Consider the following 20,093-nt stretch of genomic DNA (forward strand, 5'->3'; position numbering starts at 1 on the left):
ATGTGGGTGCAGCGTGTTTGTAACCATCAGCCCCTTATTCCCCGTGGTCCGATGTAGAAATTCCCACTTGCCATGATTAAAAGAAGAGCAGGCGATTAAGAGAAGCAAACAAGAAATGCAATCTTTCCTCTGTCACAGACCTCTGCTAAATTGCATCTCCCCTCAAGCAAGGAAGTAATCAAGGATTGGCTGGAGCTCATTCTTGTCTGTCCTGATAAGGTGGATTTTGTTATCTGGTGCATCTCAGTTCCTGTTCCTGGAGAGGGAATGGGAGCCCCACGTGCTGGTCAGAGCAGGGGTCACTCACTGCCACTTTGGGGCTGGAGAGGGAACAAAAATCATCATTAGAGAAGAACAGACAGAAAACCATGCCTGAAATAATCCCCAAAATGCCACTGGAAGGGCCCAAGGCCAGGCTGGATGGAGCTCTGGGCACCCTGGGACAGTGGGAGGTGTCCCTGCCATGGATGGGGCTTTGAAACTTTTGGAACTTCCAATCCAGATCATTCTGAGATTTATTTGGGTGGTCTAACATACAGAAATATAAAAACTCAGGAGATTTCCATTATAAAACTCCACAGTTGTTGTTCCCAGATGAATCCCTTCGCTCTGCTGAGCTGTTTCATGATCACCGGCTTTGCTCTCTCTGGGCATCTTTAGCTTTCCTCCCTTCACACCGAATGAAATTTGAATTTCCGTGCCTTGAAGATGATGTGCATGCAGTAACTGCGGTGTTGATTCCCACACAATCAAGAACTTTTGGGAAGCACCGTGCCATGGGAACTGGATGTGTTGATTGCTCAATTGTTGCTTCAAAGCCTCTTTTCTTCCTTTATTCTTCTTTATTCCTGTGTTCTGCCTGGATTTATTCCCATGGAGTAGCTCCCTAGGAAAGGTGCTGTGATCATGGAGGGGAGGCTGGGAATTCTTCATTCCATGCCTGGAACCTGTTTAGGTGGATTGCAGAGAGAGCAGTGAAGCTGATCTCTAACACAGAGATGGGAAGGGAGCTGGAGATTCCCTGTGCACCTCATGATTTTGGCATATTGCTGTTTCCATTCATCCCAAATGAATATTTCTTGGATGTTTTGGAAAGGGATTTACTTACCAGGCAAATACCTCTGTGTCTGAAAAGTTTTAGTGACTGGTAGGATTGAAAACGTGGCAGGACTGAGGATAAAACTCATTTAGGGAGATAAAACTCATTTAGGCAGATAAAACTCTGAAACAATGAGGTAACGTCTGATGGCTCCTGAAGTGACAGCATAGGAAATCTCGCCCTTTTTTAGCTCTTGTGTGAGAGACAGAGAGAGCTTTTCTCAGGACGTTGTTAAAAAGTTGCTTCATTACTTGCAATGAATTTTAAAACCTGCACAGCAAATCTTTCAAGGGGCTGAGCTGCCTCTTCTCTGATGTGCTCATGTCTTTCAAGGAACAGATGAATACAAAGAGAAATGTGTGATTCCTCCTTGGCACGTTGGAAGAGTGAGAGAAAAGAATCCCAAAATGGTTTGGGTTGCAATGGACTTTAAAGATCTTCCAATTCCACCCCTCCCTCTGCTCTGGAGCCAGGCTGGGAGAGCTGGGAATGTTCCCCTGGAGAAGGGAATTATCCAGGGAGAGCTCCCAGCACATTGCAGGGCCTGCAGGGGCTCCAGGAGAGTCCCCACCACGGCACTGGGTGATCCTTAAGTTCCCTTCCCACCCAAACCATCCCGAGATTCTCTGCCATTTTCTGTAAACATGGAAGATTTCCATGCAAACATTTAAATTTCAACGTACCCAGCAGAACGGAAAACTGAAGCTCTCCTAATGTTTGTTCTGACTTTCAGCACCTGCAGAGATTCCAGTTTCCCTGCTCATCTCCTTTTTCATGTTGAAGCCTGACATTTTAGGCTCCATTTCAGACACACCGAGCTCTGTCACTAATGGCCCTGTCTCTGTCACCACTGGCAGTGACATTCAGGTGGGCACACTTCATTGCCAGCACGGCAGGAGGGTTTCATTAACTCTGTGACAAATTTCACTCCATCTCCAAGTTTGCCTTGTTTTTCTTTTGTTCCTCATAATTTATTACTGGGCAGATTAAACCAGCAAACTTTGCCCTGAGAGGAAACTGCTACAACAACGGTGCTGCCACAGAGATGGGGAAGTTTGGGATGTTTTTTGGGCACACTGGCAGTGCAGAATTTGCCAGCTCAGCTCTGGTTTGGGAGGCTCCAAACTGAATCTCTGGTTCATCTTGTATTGGATCTCTAAGTCATGGATAAGGACAGAAAGAAAAGCATTATTTCCATTCCTCATGGAATTATGGAATGGTTTGGGTGGGAAGGGACCTCAAAGCCCATCCAGTGCCACCCCTGCCATGGCAGGGACACCTCCCACTGTCCCAGGCTGCTCCAGCCCCAGTGTCCAACCTTGGGCACTGCAGGGATCAGGGGCAGCCCCAGCTGCTCTGGGAATCCCTTCCCAAAATCCCACCCCAGGCTCCCTCTCCAGGGAATTCCCTCCATTCCCAGCTCTCCCAGCCTGGCATTGGATCCATCCCCACCCCGACTCCTCTCTAGGAAGGGATTTTGGGCTCTGGGGGCTTCACTGGCAATCTCAGCACTCCAGGAAGGGTCTCCCTTCCCTTTGCCATCCCCAACTTCCATAAAAATCCCTGGGGATGGATTCTGAGTGTCCCAAATCCCAGAATGGTTTGGGTGGGAAGGGCCCTTCAAGCCCATCCCATTCCAATGCCACCATCCCAGGCTGCTCCAGCCTGGCCTTGGGCACTGCAGGGATCAGGGGCAGCCCCAGCTGCTGTGGCAATGCCAGCCCAGGCAGGAATTCCTCATTGCCAAGATGCCACCCATGGCTGCCCTCTGGCAGTGGGAGCCATTCCCTGTGTGCTGTCCCTGCAGGCCTTGTCCCCAGTCCCTCTGCAGCTCTGCTGGAGCCCCTGCAGGCCCTGCAATGTGCTGGGAGCTCTCCCTGGGTCCCTCCCTGCTCCAGGGGAACATTCCCAGCTCTCCCAGCCTGGCTCCAGCCCTGCAGCAGCTCCATGGATTCCTCTGGATTTGCTCTGTCCCACACCTCAGGGACCTTCTGCAGCCATGGGAGGTGTCCCTGCTCATGCAGGGGGTGGAACTGGGTGATCTTTAAGGTCCCTTCCCACCCAAACCATTGTGGGATTCTCTGCTCCCTGTGTTCTCCAGAGCTGCCAGTTTTGGGTTGTTTGGATGAACAATCCTTCACCTCCCTGCAGGAGAAGCTCCTGGTATCAATCAGGATGGAGGAATATTCCTGGCGTATTTTATGGAGATGTTGGTGGCTCTCCAGCACAGGGAATTGGCTGCAGTGGAGGAATCATGGCCGGTCCATGTGATTAACACATTCCAGACCTTGATACAGTCAGAGGAATCCCTTGTGGAGATCTCCAGTTCACAGGGAGAGGAATCCTTCACTGCCCAGATTTTCCATAACAAACCTCCAGTGTTTAGAGCAGTGGAGATGGGAGGGCAGTGGCATTAAAGCTGCACTGCTGTGTAGTTGGGATGTCCAAAGCATCACCAGGAATAAGATTTACCCTCACCTTCTTTTTTTGGGGGTAAAATATTTAAATACAAGCAAAATCCCTCCCCGCTGTGTCCTGCACCTACCTGCAGAGCACCCACGATTACTAAAGGAAGGCTGAGAGCCAAGGAGATGTAAAAGCACATTTTTCTCTCAGTGCCAGGGTTCTGTTCTCCTCAAATCCATCATCATCTGGCCCAGCAGATCAGACAGATTGCTTTACTCCTCGCCGTGGAGTTCGTCCCAGTCAATAATATTGATTAGTGCAGGGTGACTTGATGGAACAAGAATAACACCCCTCTCTTAATTGGAGCCTGCATCTCCTCATCCCTGCCTCAGCAGCTCATGCTTGGCTGGCTCCTTCAATAATTCTGTTCAGACACAGAGCCCACTGGAAATTGCAGGATCTGACATTAACAGGGGAGGTGAATAATTTTCCTTTCCTTGAACTAAACGCCTCTTTTCTTCCCCGATTAAACTGCCGCGTTGGGAGAGTTCACTCTTTAAGCTGCCAGCTGAAATCCATGGATTTTTTTTTTTTTTATTTTTTTTTTAGAGCTGCCTCTTTCTACATACCATCAGGAAAGTTTCAAGAACTCTGTTTTCAGTCACTTTGTGCTTCCCAAGTCCATATGTTGGGTAGGATTTATGAGGAAGCTCTGTGTGCTCAGGGTTCACTCGAGGAGCTGAGTCAGCTCTGGAAATGTTGTGACTGCAGACTTCCAGTTTCCCAGGATTTCCCACTCCATGGGCAATTCAGAGCTGGAGCTTTTACTCTCCCATCTTTGAATCTGTGGGAATTCTTGTAGGAAACACTCCTGACCTAGAGGGGTATGAAATGCTGGTTTTGGTGATCTGCTTGGTCCTTTCACATTGCTGCAGAAGGGTCAAATAAATTCAGTCACCAAAGAGCTTTTTCTATAGATTGATCATTCTAAAGCACATAAAATTCCCTTGGAAAAGAAGGTTGGGGTCAGTTCCTCTCCTGTATTTGTGGGGTTCCCAGATGAAGGGAGGAATGATGAATCTGACTGCATATTCTCAGAAGGCTAACTTATTATTTTATTATACTATATTATATTAAAGAATACTAAACTAAACTATGCTAAAGAATACAGAAAGGATACAGACAGAAGACTAAAAGATAATAATGAAAATTTGTTACTCTTTCCAGAGCCCCACTCAGCTTGGCACTGATTGGTCGTTAAGTCAAAACAATTCAGATGAAACCAATGAAACAATCACCTGCGGATAAACAATCTCCAGCCACATTCCAAAGCAGCAAAACACAGGAGAAGCAAATGAGATAATATTGTTTTCCTTTTTCTCTGAGGCTTCTAAGCTTCCCAGGAGAAGGATCCTGAGCAAGGGGATTTTTCCAGAAAATATGACAGTGACAATTTCTCATCGGTTGAGTTGCTCCTCTTTCCCATTTGGAGAAATCTTTTGGAGGCAAAGGATGTCAGGGTCAAAACTTTCAATGACCTCCTAAAGTAGTTTTGATTTCAAAACTTTGTCATTTCCCTGCCTCTAAAGCTGTCCCAAAAACGTGATTGGCTTCTGTATTTATTATTTATTATCAATCTTTAAGGAGATTTCATATGGAAAGGGCTTGCTAATACCTGGGATATTCAAATTTTGCCCAAGTTCCTTTTTGGGGAGGCCCTGGAATGGAATTCCCAGAGCAGCTGTGGCTGTCCTGGATCCCTGGAGTGTCCAAGGCCAGGTTGGATGGGGCTTGGAGCACCCTGGGATAGGGGAAGGTGTCCCCATGGGATTGGACATGGATGTGCTTTGAGGTCCCTTCCAACCCCAACCACTCCATGATGATTTGTTTATGTGTGGGGTGTCTGGCCTGTTGTCCTAAAAATATTTTCTTCAGGAATGGTTCCATGTGGACTTTGTTGCTATCAGGACATGCAGAGCTTTAAGGAAGTTGATATTTTCCCTCCCCTCTCTTTTCTCTCCCAATATCCAAATTTAAGGTACTTTGGTGTCTGTGGAAGTAATTTAGGAGTGACACAGTGACACTGCTCAGGTTTTATTGCCCTTCCAAACTCTGGAGCCTGGGGTGTGTAAATGATGTTCCCTGAGTTGTGTTTTTCTGCCAAATTCTGTAAATTTATTTTTCCTGTAGCTTAGAGCCCGTTTGTACCCAGGTGGAACTCAGAGAAGGGAAAGCTCCAGGTAGGAATGACAGGACTCAGAGTTGGGAATTGTTAGGAAAATTAATCCACAAACACCAGAGGTTTATGTCCAAAAAGGAGACAGAGGAGCCTTTTTACTTTATTGGAATAAAGGGAGAGGCCATGGAGCATTCCCCTGGGATCTCTCAGATTTTTGGAGGACGCAGCTTCCTTTTTATCCCAATTTCCCAGCAGCATTTCCCTCTCTCTTTCCCCATTTCTGAGGTCCTTGAGAGGAAGAGACTCCCTGATACCCTTGATACCAAAGATTTCCCTCTAATGTACAACCCTCCCTTTTCATTTTTAATTCTTACATAATTTAAGGGTTTTTCCAAATTGGCTGATGTACTTGAGAGGTACAGACTTCCCAATACCCTTGATACCAAAGATTTCTCTCTAATGTGCAACCCTCCCTTTTCATTTTTAATTCTTATGGAATTTAGGTGGTTTTCTTTCCCATTGTTTCTTTCATCTCTCAATGTCTAATTTCATTTATCAGCAAACCTAAAGTTTATTTGCAAAAACAAATATCTTTTTCCATTCGTCAATCAGTGGAATCCTTCCCATTGTTTCTTTTATCTCCCAGTGCTGGTTTTATCCACCAACAGACCCACAGCTTGTTTGTGAAGACAAATCCCCCATTCCTCTCAGGAACGAACTCCTGGGAGAGTTAAATACAATAAATGGGTTAAAATGTCACTGGCACCCCAACCAAGGCTGGAACTGTGCCATCCCCAGTCAGAGGAGCAGGAAAATTCTGGGAATTGCTGCTCTCCAGACCCTTTCCTGTGGGAATCCAGGACATCCCTCTGGCTGTCCTGAGCAGGCTCACAGACCCTGGCACAGAGCCCACGGTGCCCCTGTGGTTTGGATATGACCCATGGAGCAAATGACCAACCTCAGATGAAGATCTGCAAGCCATGACAAATTAAGTAGAATATTAGTGAAGTTCTCACAGGGTGAAAAAGCAGATTTTGGGGTTTTTAGCATGGAGGTTCAGGAGGCAAGATGGAGGGAACTGGGCATGTCCAGTCTTTCTTCTTCTTCTTCTTCTTCTTGGCCTTCATCTTCTGGGTGATGGTGGCACTTTTGGATTGGTTTAGAGTAGCAGCTCACTGCCTGACATGGGTGAGAGGGATTGGGAAGTTATGGTAAACATTGTACAGGTAGTTTTTAGTGTAAAAAGATAACACCACCCCTGAGGCAGATAGAGTGCCTCTGTCTGTCCTGCTGGACGGACCTCAGCTGGGCAGGAGAAAGAATTTTATAGATAAGAAACAATGAACAACCTTGAGACTGAGAAATGAAGAGCCCTGACTCCTTCTTCAAGCTCTCGGGCTGAGGAAAGAGACTTTCTGACACATCTTGGGGTCACAAACCAGCAAAAAATGCTGAGACTTTCCGATCCCTGTGGGCTTCAAAACGCACCTGAGCCTCGTGGCCTGAGGTGCAGGACCTGGATCTGGTGGTTTTTGTGCCAAAATGTCCCAGTTCCTCTGGAATGAGGAGCCCAAAGTCACCTCCAAGCCCACCTGCACTGGGAGGGCGCAGAGAGCGAAGCCTGGTGTTAATTACTGATCTTTCAGCAGGAAATAGGCATTTAATTCCTGTTTAATTATCGCTCGCTAAATGTTTAATTAGCACTTACTCTCTGAAAATCAAGGGATGTCGAGATCTGTTAGACAACTTGTGCCACCTTATTTTGCAGGAGGACCAGATGATAACTTAATTGAAGGTGGTGGGTCCAAGTTTGTGTGCAAACCAGGAGCCAGGAACATCACCGTCATCTTTCACCCCCTGCTCAGGTAAAATCTGCACATTTCTACAGCTGCAAAACTTTAGAATAACTAGAATTAAATCTTTGATTTGTGGGGATGTTGGGCACATTCCAGTTCTCAGATCCCAGAGCAAAGGGGCTGCTCTGAGGTTGTTGGTGTTGTGAAGTCGTTGTGTGTAAAAAGATATTTTTTTCTAAAATATTTAAATATTTAATGTTAAATATTTTCTAAAATATGTTAATTTCATAAATATTTAAGTAATTAAATATTTTCAAATATTTAATATTTCCAAAATATTTAATACTAAATATTTTCTAAAATATGTTAATTTCATTATTATTTAAGTAATTGCTTATGACTATTAATTATTTAAATATTTTCAAATATTTAATATTTCCAAAATATTTAATATTAAATATTTTTTCTAAACTTAATTCATCAATTCTATTATTATTTTTCTGAAATATTTAATTATGACTATTAGTTATTTAAATATTTTAGAAATATTCAATATTTAATATTAAATGTATTTCTAAAATTAATTTGTTAAATTTTATTAATATTATTTTCCTGAAATTTTAAATTATTTAAATATTATTATTAATTATTTAAGTATTTTAGAAATATTTAATATTTCCAAAATATTTAAATATTAAAATTTTTCCAAAATTAATTTGTTAATTTCATTATTAATTATTTTCTAGAATATTTACATATTTAATTATGACTATTAATAATTTAAATATTTTAGAAATATTCACTATTTTAGAAATATTTAATATTAAACATTTTCCAAAATAATTTGTTAATTTTATTATTTTTAAAATATTTAAATGTCCAATTATTGCTATTAATAATTTAAATATTTTAGAAATAGTTAATATTTCTAAAATACTTAGTTAATATCTAAATATTTTAAAATATTTCTTTAAAGAAAAATAAATATTTTTAATCTTTAAATCTTTTTCTGACTGAGCTGTGATGTCAGCTGGGATTTCCTGTCTGGGTGACCCTGTGTCACCAACCAGTGTCACTTATTGACCTAAGCTGGGGGAAGTTTATTTGCAACCTGCCACAAATTGTTTCTCGCTGTTCTTTGTGTTCATTAAAAAGTCAGAGGAGCTGCAAGGTGAGTTCATTGATGAAACACTGTGGGCTGGGGACTGCAAATTAATTCCTGATCCACAGTCAGCCTGTGATTACCAAAATTGTCACAGCTGGAGCTTTAAACAGAGCAAGCCCTGAATAAACCTCACTGTGTCATTCACCTCTGATACCTGAATGTTGCTGCTTTTCTAACGGTTTGTCCTGTTGGTTTTGTGGAAATTCAATAATACAAAGTTTGGATTGGTTCATGCCAACCTCCCACCTCTTTTTTCCTGGTTTTCCTTTCTGCCCATCACCTTTGGAGAGCGTTTCCCTCCTTGCCTGTGTTTGTGTGAATTCACTGTCCTGAGTCACTCAACAGGGGCTTCTCTGCAATGCTAAACCCAAAAAGTCACAAAATAATTAAAAAAATTATTGGAATCTGATCCCAGAGAAAGGAATCCCCTCCTGACACCTCTGTGGCTGAGAGCTTGGCTTATTTGTGACTTCTCAGGACTTTAAAACCCATTTGGAAAACGCATAAATGCCTCCAAATCAAAATTTCTGGTGTTAAAACAGCAGGGATTGGAATAATCTTGAGAACATCCTGAAATGTGTTATGGTGTGCAAGATCTTGCCTTGAAAAAAAAGAGTTTATTCCTTGCTACGTGCCCATGACAAAGTGGAGAATTCCATAAGCACATTTCATTTCCACCTCTGTCTCTTAAACTGAAGAAATGTGCTAAAAATGAAACTGCTACAGGATAATTTATAGTATTTTATGGTGGGAAAAGATGGACAACTGAAGTTTAATGTTCTTCAAGGTGTGACTGTGAAATTCAGTGCTTCAAGGTGTGACTATGATGTTGTGGACTTCAATTTCTAAATCATTAATGAATTTACAGACATCTTGCAAGCCCAGAGCGTGGTGACGCTCTTATTTTTATTGATGAGATCTTTCCCATTGATTGAAATTCTTTCTCTTTGCCTTCCTGCATTATTTTTCCCCCGTTGTTTTTTTTTCCTCCCATCTGAGTGAAACACAAGCGCTCTGCTTTAAATAGCATTTCTCCCAAACACTTCACTTTGCATTCCCAGCCTGCAAGTCAGGCAGGAGGAATCATTTGCCTCATAAAAAATAATTGCATGGAGATGAAGGTAGCTGTGTACAGTGGATTTTTCATGCCAAGCACCTGCAACATCTTCACTCCCTTGCGTTGAGGATTTCATCAATAACCTCAGGAAAACATGGCATGACCCAGTTTGCCCTTTTCTCCCTGTGGGGTGGGAGAGTTTGGGGCTAAAACCCATTTGAATGTGGTTTTATTCATTTTAATGTTTAATGTGCTGAGAGATTTAAATCATGATGAATGGGGTGGAGAGAATCTGGGGTGACCACAGGATTTTTTAACCTGACAATAATTCCCTAAAGAATTCTGTTCCTGATGGGATAGCCATGGCCTGTCCCACCAGCAGCTGAAATGCTCAGTAGGGTGAATTTGCTCAAATATTGAAGCTTGTAGTGACTTCTGGAGCTGAAATGCTCAGTAGGGTGAATTTGCTCAAATATTGATGCTTGTAGTGACTTCTGGAGCTGAAATGCTCAGTAGGGTGAATTTGCTCAAATATTGGTGCCTGCAGTGACTTCTGGAGCTGAAATGCTCAGTAGGGTGAATTTGCTCAAATATTGAAGCTTGTAGTGACTTCTGGAGCTGAAATGCTCAGTAGGGTGAATTTGCTCAAATATTGGTGCCTGCAGTGACTTCTGGAGCTGAAATGCTCAGTAGGGTGAATTTGCTCAAATATTGATGCTTGTAGTGACTTCTGGAGCTGAAATGCTCAGTAGGGTGAATTTGCTCAAATATTGGTGCCTGCAGTGACTCCTGGCATGTGGAATCATAAAATCATCATCTCTTGGTTAGATCCTTGTTGCTCTATTCCAGATATTCCTGTTTTAAATGTCCAGCTCTCCTGGAGGTAATTCCTGCAGAGCTGTGAAGTTTCCACCTGTTTTATTCTCCTTTTTGAGGCTCTTTATGACCTGCCCACCTCGTCTTTTATCCCTGTCCCCTGTACATGCTTGAAATTGATCTGGTTTGAATTCAAATGATCAATATTTTATTTACAACGGTTTTTCCCCCCCTTGTTTTTATTAAAGCCCCATAAATACATTGCCAGAGGAGCTTCGGCACTGCATGGACTCTCTGATTTCATGGGGCAGCTGAGTGCTTCTCAAAGTATTAAACAAACTGGCTCCCTGAGAAACCAGACCCTGGTGTGCTGATTTAAAGCCTGAGCATCACATCAAGTGATGGATTTAAAATAAAATCCAGCCCTGGAATGCTGAGGGAGAGTTGAAGCAGAGCATTCACACTCACCAGTGGGAAATTCTCTCTTTTGTGCTCCTGCTATGAGAGGTGTCAGTGCTGATCACATCACAGGTGCACGAGCACTGGGACAGATTTGCTGCTTAGAAAGCCACTTTTTCATCCTTTTTTATTTACAAACTGAGGGTGGAACTTGGCTCCAGATCCTTTTGAAGAACACAGGGTCAAACTTTGGGCCGGGTGCAAATGAATCCATTCCCAGTAATGGATCCCAGTAATTAAAACCATGGGCAGTGTAAGGAAAAATACCTAAAAATTGTTTTCAAAGCTTTCCTTGCCTTTGAATTCCTTTAGAGCAGGGAGCCAGAGTTGGGAAGTGAGATTTGTGCTGTTCAGGATGTGGGTCCCTGATTTCCACAAGGACAGCTGAGACACACCAAGGCCCAGATTAATTAGCAGCACTTAATGACACCACCACAGACAGAATAAATGAAGAGTGGATTTCTGAGAGACAAGTGGGTGTTCTAGAGGAGATGATTCCTGGGAATAGCCTTTCCTAACTACACCTGGAAACTAATTGCACTTAGAAATGGAGGCAGAACCCACCTCTGATTTGCCTTAATTACATTTCATGGGAGGTGCCAAAGTATAAAAGTTATCAAAGGAGCTCAGTTGCTTCCTTCATCCTTTGCTGGAGTTACTGGGCTGAGGAATAACATCTCCCTTTGGAAGAAGGAATCACAGGAGCAATCCCCACACCCTTCCTTCTGGAACATGGAACAGCCTGAGCGATGTCTGTCGTACCATTTGTTTGGTGGGGATTTTTGGTTTTTTTTTCTGATGTCTTTTATTTTTTTTTTTTTTCTTCTTAATGTTTATTTGTTTCAGCTGGCATTTGAAAGGCACTTGGCTCCTCGGGGTAATAATCATTTTACATATGCTTTATAGAGTGTGTTTATTACCAGACAATTGAGGAACAGATGTCTGCAGTCTCCAGGCTGGAGGGGGAGGAATGGGAAGGGTGGGAGATGGAGGGGATGGATGGATGGATGGATGGATAGATGGATGGATGGTGGTGCTGAGGCAAAGGCAGCTGAGCAGTGCTGGGATGCTGGATATTGAGGCCAGGGGGGTTTCCATTTATTACCATCAGCCACAGCTCATTAGGATCAAGCAGCAATTAAAGGGTTTGGAGGATGGAGGAGAAAGCCAAGTGCTCGCTGATTCGGAAGGAAAAGTCACTTCCCACCAGGACGTGACCTTGGGAAGGAGGAGTGGGGAGAGGAATTATCCTGGCACCCCTGGGATCTCCAGGGGCTCTGCTGGGATCCCCTCTGCCAGGTGGGCAGGACTGGGCTGTGCCAGTGGTGTCACTGCCCTGGGGCTCAGAGTCTGCAGACAAAGAGGAAAAGAAAAAGGAAAAGCAAAATTCCCAAATTGCCGCTGCTGGCATTGTTTGGGATGCAAAGAATGAAGGGGAGAGATCTCCTCTCTGCCAGGTGGGAAGGACTGGAGTGCCCCAGTGGTGTCACTGCCCTGGGGTTCAGAGTCTGGAGAGAAAAACAAAGAGGGGGGAATAAGGGAAGAAGGAAAAGCAAAATTCCCAAATTGCCGCTGCTGGCATTGTTTGGGATGCAAAGAATAAAGGGAGGGATCTCCCCTCTGCCAGGTGGGAAGGACTGGAGTGCCCCAGTGGTGTCACTGCCCTGGGGTTCAGAGTCTGGAGAGAAAAACAAAGAGATGGGAATAAGGGAGGAAGGAAAAGCAAAATTCCCACATTATCGCTGCTGGCATTGTTTGGGATGCAAAGGATAAAGGGAGGGATCTCCCCTCTGCCAGGTGGGAAGGACTGGAGTGCCCCAGTGGTGTCCTGATCATTGCCCTGGGGTTCAGAGTCTGGAAAGAAATAGAAAACCAAAGAATAAGGGAAAAAGGGAAGAAGGAAAAGCAAAATTCCCAATTTGCCACTGCTGGCATTGTTTGGGATGCAAAGAATGAACAGGAGGGATCTCCCCTCTGCCAGGTGGGCAGGACAGGGCTGTGCCAGTGGTGTCCTGATCACTGCCTTGGGGTTCAGAGTCTGCAGAGAAAGAGGAAAACAAAAAGGAAAAGCAAAATTCCCAATTTGCCGCTGCTGACATTGTTTGGGATGCTTGCAGTGACTTCTAAATGAAAGTTTAGTGCCCTGTGTGTGCAAAATTTTGTGCCTCTTGCTTTTTGGGATTGTTTGGGGCAAGGGGAAGAGAGCAGCAGTAGTTTGATCTTTTCATGTAAAATGAAGTATTTCTGTTCATTTCTACAATCTCCATCACTGAAAGCAGTAGGCTTGACAGCAGATTTGGAATTAACTGTTTCTTTTTCTTTCCAGTTACTTTAATGCAAATAAAAGAGTGATTGCTCTGCTATTAAATTAAAAAATCCTTTAGGGACTAACTGGGGAGGGTGGTGATGGACTTTTGCTGTCTGTTGATATCAGAATGTCCCTCTCCAGTCAAATGTCAGATTTCAGGAATTCCCTGTCCTTGGAAGGGAAGTGCCCAAGGTGCAGGACAAGTGCACCCACCCAGGGGCATGAGTATGGCAGGGATGTTTTATGGGAATGATCCTGCCAAGCTGCTGTCGATATCAAGATGTGTCAAGATGAAAGGTGCTGGATGTAGAATTTAAATCCTGTTTATTTTGAAAATATTGTGAGGGGACAGCAGAGTTGTCACGGGACATTAAAATCCTTTGGTCTTTGAGCATCGAGTACTGCTGGTGTTAAAAACTACACCACTAAATTGGTCTAAAATTCAGAACCCTTGCATATCTCACCAATAACCCCTTTTACATCTCTAAGGTTATAATAATAATAATAATAATAATCTAATTTTATCTTAAAATGTGCTGTAATATCTTGTAATTGCACACTATAAAATTAATACTTGATAATATAGGGACTGTTGGTCTTGGGAAGCAAAAGGAGTGTGAAAATTAGATGAATTTGTTACATTTAAGCTATGCTATATCACACCAAATAGGTTAAGAAAAATCTGTGGTATTTTAAAGTCTAAGGGTTGCTTATTATTAGTGAAGGAGATAGAAAATGTCAAGTCCCCCTGTGGCACAAATACTGCTAAATAATGAGAGTTGATGCCTTTGACTTTCTGAATCAAACCTAAAATACTTGATTTCAGAGAAATCAATAAGGCTGACTCAAGCTGGGAGAGGGAACTTGGAGTGTTGACTGCCTAAAGTTTGTGTTTGAGTCTGAGTAATGTGCATGGGATCAGGGTAAATTAAAAAAAAAATATCTGAGGTGCTGTAAAGTGCAGGGGAAACTTAAAGGTCCTTGAAAAGAACCCTCCAGATTTCATCAGGTCTTGCATTGTGAGAGATTCCCTTCAAAGGGTGGGAAAATATCACTTAGTTAGTGGAATTCTTGCTTCTGTGGTGTAGGGAATCACTTCCTGCTCTCTGGGGCTGGCAGATGGGGCCTCTGGTGAGAAGGATGAGGCTCAGATCAGGAGATCACGAATTCCCAGGATCACTGAGGTGGGAAAAGCCCTCCAAGGTCATCCAGGCCCAGCTGTGCCCAATCCCCGCCTTGTCCCCAGCCCAGAGCCCTGAGTGCCACATCCAGGGGTTCCTTGGACACCTCCAGGGATGGGCACTCCTGGGCAGCCCCTGCCAAGGCCTGACCACCCTTTCCATGGGGAAATTCCTGCTGTGCCCACCCTGAGCTGCCCTGGCCCAGCCTGAGGCCGCTCCCTCTGCTCCTGTCCCTGTTCCCTGGCTGTCCCCTCCTGGCAGGGACTTGTGCAGAGCCACAAGGGCCCCTGAGCCTCCTTTGCTCCAGGCTCAGCCCCTGCCCAGCTCCCTCAGCCCCTCCTGGTTCTCCAGGCCCTTCCCAGCTCCCTCAGCCCCTCCTGGTTCTCCAGACCCTTCCCAGCTCCCTCAGCCCCTCCTGGTTCTCCAGGCCCTTCCCAGCTCCCTCAGCCCCTCCTGGTTCTCCAGACCCTTCCCAGCTCCCTCAGCCCTTCCTGGCTCTCCAGACCCTTCCCAGCTCCCTCAGCCCTTCCTGGTTCTCCAGACCCTTCCCAGCTCCTTTTCCCCTTCTCTGGACCCTCTCCAGCCCCTCCAGGTCTTTCCTGCCAGGAGGGACCCAGCCCTGGACACTCCTGGGTGACCCCAAACTGGACACTGCCCTCGAGGGGCCTCAGCAGTGCCAGCACCAAGAGATCTCAAATCCTTATTACAGAAACACAAAATTCAACACTGGAAACGAGGAAAAGACCTTAAAGATAATTTATTTCCAGCCTCCCACCTTCCACCAGGAGAACTTTCACCTGGATACTCCAAACTTTATTTTAGAATTTCCACTCTTGGTGCAGCTTCTCATCCACTCATGGCTTCTTTGCATTGCCCTGAATGGGAACCTTCAGGGAGCAATTTCACACCTCCTCTGGGAATGTTTTTCCCTCCTTATCCCCATTTAATGAGTGTTTAGGAGGCTTTTAGCTGTTCAGTTCTTTCTGTGTGCCTGCAGCAGGGATGGATGTTCCTCTCAGGCAAATCCCAACCCTTTTCCTCCCTCACAAAGTGAAGGATAGACACAGCTCAGCAGAGTTCCTTGTTGTGACACTGCTGAGGAAAGGTTTCCTCCTGACTGGGGCCATCACAGGGATTGGGGACTCACACAGAGAGGGGATGGGGAACAGCTTCACATTTTGTGCCTTTTTTTTTCTTTCCCCCCTGATGCTTTATGAGAACTGACAGTCTTGCTGTGTGTGTGTCTGATTAAAGATGACAGTTTATAAAAACCTTAAGGTGAGGCTGTTCATTTTCCATGACAGAAAATAAAGCGATCCCCCCCCCCACTGCCACCTCCCACACAAAAACTCTCACACACCAAAAAAAAAACCCTCTTAATATGTGAGGCATTGATTTTATATTGTCTGTCAGAGAGTGTGCTTCAGCAGATCAGTCAAGTTTGGAGTTTTCAAACATGCTTCATCCAAAGGGAAAATCAACAGCCTGTCAGAAATTTCACATGTCTCCAGCTCCTCCTTCCCTTTGGATGAAATACAAGCTGAAGGAACAGAGAAATTTTGACATTTGCAAGAGCTGGGGCTGAATAGCTGAAAGGAGTGTTAATGTAATTCCATGGTAATGAGGTACTTTGAACCAGGCTTGTGCTCATTGAGCCAACAAAGCAGGATGAGCTCATTCCTTCATGGGATCACAGAATGGTTGGGGTTGGAAGGGACATTAAAGATGAGCCAGATCCACCTTCCACCATCCCAGGTTGCTCCAAGCCCATCCATCCTGGCCTTGGACACCTCAGGGATCCAGGGACAGCCAGAGTTTCTCTGGGAAACCTTAAATTTCCTTCCAGCATTTCACTCGTGCTCTCCTGGAGGAGGATTGAGCTTCCCCACCTTGCTGAGCACTGTTATTCTGATTTTCTCACAGGGGTTGATGATGGCACGTGAATTTCCAGTGATTTATTGATTCCTTGGGAACAGAACAGTGCAGCCAGGAGGGATCTAACAGGATCCAGCCTCAGGATTTCTGTTGGTCAGAGTGACTCTGGGATAGGTACAAGTCTCTTTTCCCAGCCCAGCAGTCGAAGAAGGAGTCAGGATTCTTCTGCTGTTGTTCTCAAGGTTGTTTATTATTTCTTATCTATAAAATTCTTTCTCTGGCCTGCTGAGGTCTGTCCAGCTTGGGGTGGTGTTATCTTTTTATACTAAAAATTACCTGTACTTTATTTACAATAATATCCCAATACCTACCACCTATGTTAGACAGTCTGTCTCTAATCCAATCCAGAAGTGCCACCATCACAGCAAAAGATAGAGGATAAAAAGAAGGGGAAGAAGGACAGAGCATGCGCAGATTCCTCCATCTTGCCTCTTGAACCCCCATTCTAAAACCCCAAAGTTCTACATTTTCACCCTGTGACAAATTCACTATCATTCTACTCAAACTCTTGTGGCTTGTAACTCCTCACACAAAGTTGGGAATTGTTTTTCCATGGGTCAAAATCAAAGGCACAGGTGTTTGTGACTCTGTCCCAGGGTCTCTGAGCCCCCTGGCAGGAGTTTGGGCAATCCAGGGCAGCCAGAGGAGTGTCCTGGGTTCCAACAATCCAATCCCCTGAGCAGCTCAGGGCTCACCACATGGCCACAGAAGTTCTGAAAGGGCAAAACAGATCCATCGATTCAATTGAACCATCTCAGGTACAAAATTCCTTAACAAAACCCAAGTTCCACACTGAGATCCATGTTTAAGACTCACTAAGTTGGAAAAGCCCTTTAAGATCATCAAGTCCAACCATTGACCAGCACTGCCAAGGCCACCACATGTCCCCAAGTGCCACAAGAATTATTGAACATTTAAATCTCAATCACAAGTGAGATTCTGTCATGCAGGAACTGATGCTTTTCAAGCAGCTCCTTTGCTATTGACAAATGAACTTCCAGTAGTAGCTAAAACTTTATTTAATAGCCCCAACTTTGATTTCAAATACAGGAAATAATACTCTGACATTGCTAAAAAAAATATCTGTAGAGCAACAGAAGAGCTCCCATGGCACAACCAGAAAAGCATCTTTGATTTTTGTGGTGGAAGAAAAGGCAAAAAGAACTTGACAAATTCTAAATTTATAATCTGTCTATGAAAGACTCAAAAAATAGAAGTTCAAAAAATACTTCAGTGAGGGTTTTCCCTGAATGGGGGAAATCCTGAAGGCTGAAAATACAGTGTGGTTTAGCTCCACTTTATGGTACTATTACCTTAAAAATTGTTACACAATGCTTGTGGTTGCTTTCATCAAGCTTTATGAATTTTTGATTGAAGGCAGGAGACCTGGTGCTGGATGAGAACAAAAAAAGGTGATTCCTGTGTTTAGGATTTGCTGTTAAAAGCAAAGATCTGAAGCCTGGAATGACCCCACATCCCCCATGGAGCCATCAGAGCAATGAAAGGAAAGATGAATAATTTAATTTTTTATCATGGTTGTGTTTTACATCATGTGGTGGTGTTCACTCAAAGGATTTCTGGGAAAAGCCTTTGGTGGTGAGCTGGAATCTGGAATTCCCTTGGAGTGTGGGAGCTCTCACTTTGTGTTTTACCTGGATTCTTCTTGCAGGGCTTTTTTCTGTAAAACCTTTTGCACAGTTTAAAGTGTTGTGGTTTGGGGAAACCAGAGCTGTTCCCTCGGTATGGAGGTGAATTCTTGTCTCCCCCACAGATGCTAAAAGAGAAGGAAGGGAGATTTTCAAAGTGTTTCATTTTCATTTAAAATAATCTGAGCTGTTTATTTCAACTGTTCCCCTCTTTTCAGTTTCCTGAGATGAGCTACAAAAAATGGGTTTGAAGTTCCTTCCCCTCTAAGCTGCATTTTCCCCTTCTGCTGAATTCCTGGATATTACAGTGCAGGACCCTCATTTATTCCTGTTTTATTGGGATTATTTGCTTCAAACTCATCAGATGTGGCTCCACAAACACTTGCAGGGTTTTCATGGGCACATGGCAAAAAGAAAGTAAAAGGGAAAAGCCTTTTAGGGATGTGAGCCTGTGGAAAAACAGGTTTTTCAAGCACCAGGTTGTGACACAAAATGATTTTTTGGTGGGATATTCCTGAGGAATTTAACTTGAAATCCTGTTGACTTTTAGAGATTGCAGAATAGGCATAAATACATTTTGTAGGCCAGAAGTTGGCCTTTAGTTTCGTTATTTTGGGTCCTGGGAATCTTGAATTTCAGATGGCTCAGCAGGAATTGCAGTTTGTGGAATATCACTGGAAAGCATTTCCAAAAGTTCCTTTCCTTTGGTAACTTCCAAACTTTTCAGAGACAAAACTCATTCACACCTAAGTGTGAAATTGCTCTGTCTGTGGAAATTCTGGTGCTGGAACTGCCAGGGAAGAAGTTGTGGGTGAAGTGTAGGCTTGAATGGTCCTGAATTCTGTACAGATTTATTCCAAAATAAATGGGAAAAACTGGAAGTCTTAAATTCTCACTGTTATTTACCAAGCTCCATTATTGCAATTTTGTCTCTCCAAGTTGTATTTTTACAAATGGATTTGCTCTGGAGGTGTGACAGGTCTGAGACAGCTCCAAGAGTCCTTATTAATTAAAGCTTTATCCAATCTGTAAGGTGAAATAATGCTGCTAAACAAGTACAGATCCCTCAAAAGTTCCTTGGTTTTGGGTTTCACTGTAAGGTGAAATAATGCTGCTAAACAAGTGCAGATCCCTCAAAAGTTCCTTGGTTTTGGGATACCCAAATTGGATATTTTTTACCTGAGCCAGGGAACTCGTTCAGGAGATACAAGACAGAATTGTTCCTTATGCAGAGAAAAGCTGGAGACCTTCTAGAAATAACAGTAATTACAACAAGAAGGGGGGAAATGTTGGCAGATGTTATTTTCTAGCAGCTCTCCCAGAAGAAATCCTGGTGGATTTTGGGGGTGGGTGAGTGACAGCCTGGTCTGGTGGACAGACAGAAACTCAGAACTGCTCCACAGAGTAGGGAAGTTTATATACTCTAAAGCTTTATCATCTTACAGGGAGGAGATAAAACCATCCCCTCGTGCTGCATCTTGGCAGAGGGTGGAGGCAAGTCTGGAGTCTGGGATAATTCCTCATTTATTCCCTGGGGTTGTGCAGTTTGTCACTGCAAACCATCGGTGAGACAATCATTCCTCCTGACGTGCCCAGGCTGAGGGATGTGAGGGGAAATTGGTCAGTGGTGCACCCTGACAGCCAGGCTGGACCTGCAGCACAGTCATTCATCTGAACTGAGGAAAAGTTGTTGATAAAAGGTAATAAAAGTTGATTAATTGCTGGGAATCCCTGGATTGCTGGTTGCTGTTTTATGTTAACATTGCGATTTTGGTGTCTCACCTTGGCCTGGCTCCTCGAGTGTTGTTTCACCTCCTTCCCAGGAATTTATTCCAAGTTTTTCATGGCACTGAGTGTTTGGAATAGAACAGAATTGTGGAATCATGGAATGGTTTGGGTTGGAGGGAGGTTAAAGTTCATCAGTGCCATGGTGGGGGCACCTTCCACCACCCCAGGGTGCTCCAAGCCCATCCAGCCTGGCCTGGGACACCTCCAGGGATAGAACAGGGTCCTTCAACCCAGGCATTTAAAAACCACTTGTTCCTC

The 20,093-nt window shown here is 44.1% G+C and overlaps 1 protein-coding gene across 2 annotated transcripts in view; it reads left to right on the forward strand.

The window, feature by feature from the left end:
* Positions 1 to 20,093, forward strand: part of EXOC4 (exocyst complex component 4) — a 371,202-nt gene that overhangs the window by 184,249 nt on the left and 166,860 nt on the right. For both annotated transcript variants that reach the window (XM_058805259.1, XM_058805260.1), the window contains exon 10: positions 7,453 to 7,549. In XM_058805259.1, the coding sequence (XP_058661242.1) occupies positions 7,453 to 7,549 (97 nt within the window). The remainder of the gene's footprint in view (positions 1 to 7,452; positions 7,550 to 20,093) is intronic.

Source organism: Ammospiza caudacuta, chromosome 5 (assembly GCF_027887145.1).
Source record: "Ammospiza caudacuta isolate bAmmCau1 chromosome 5, bAmmCau1.pri, whole genome shotgun sequence".
Lineage (NCBI taxonomy): Eukaryota > Metazoa > Chordata > Aves > Passeriformes > Passerellidae > Ammospiza > Ammospiza caudacuta.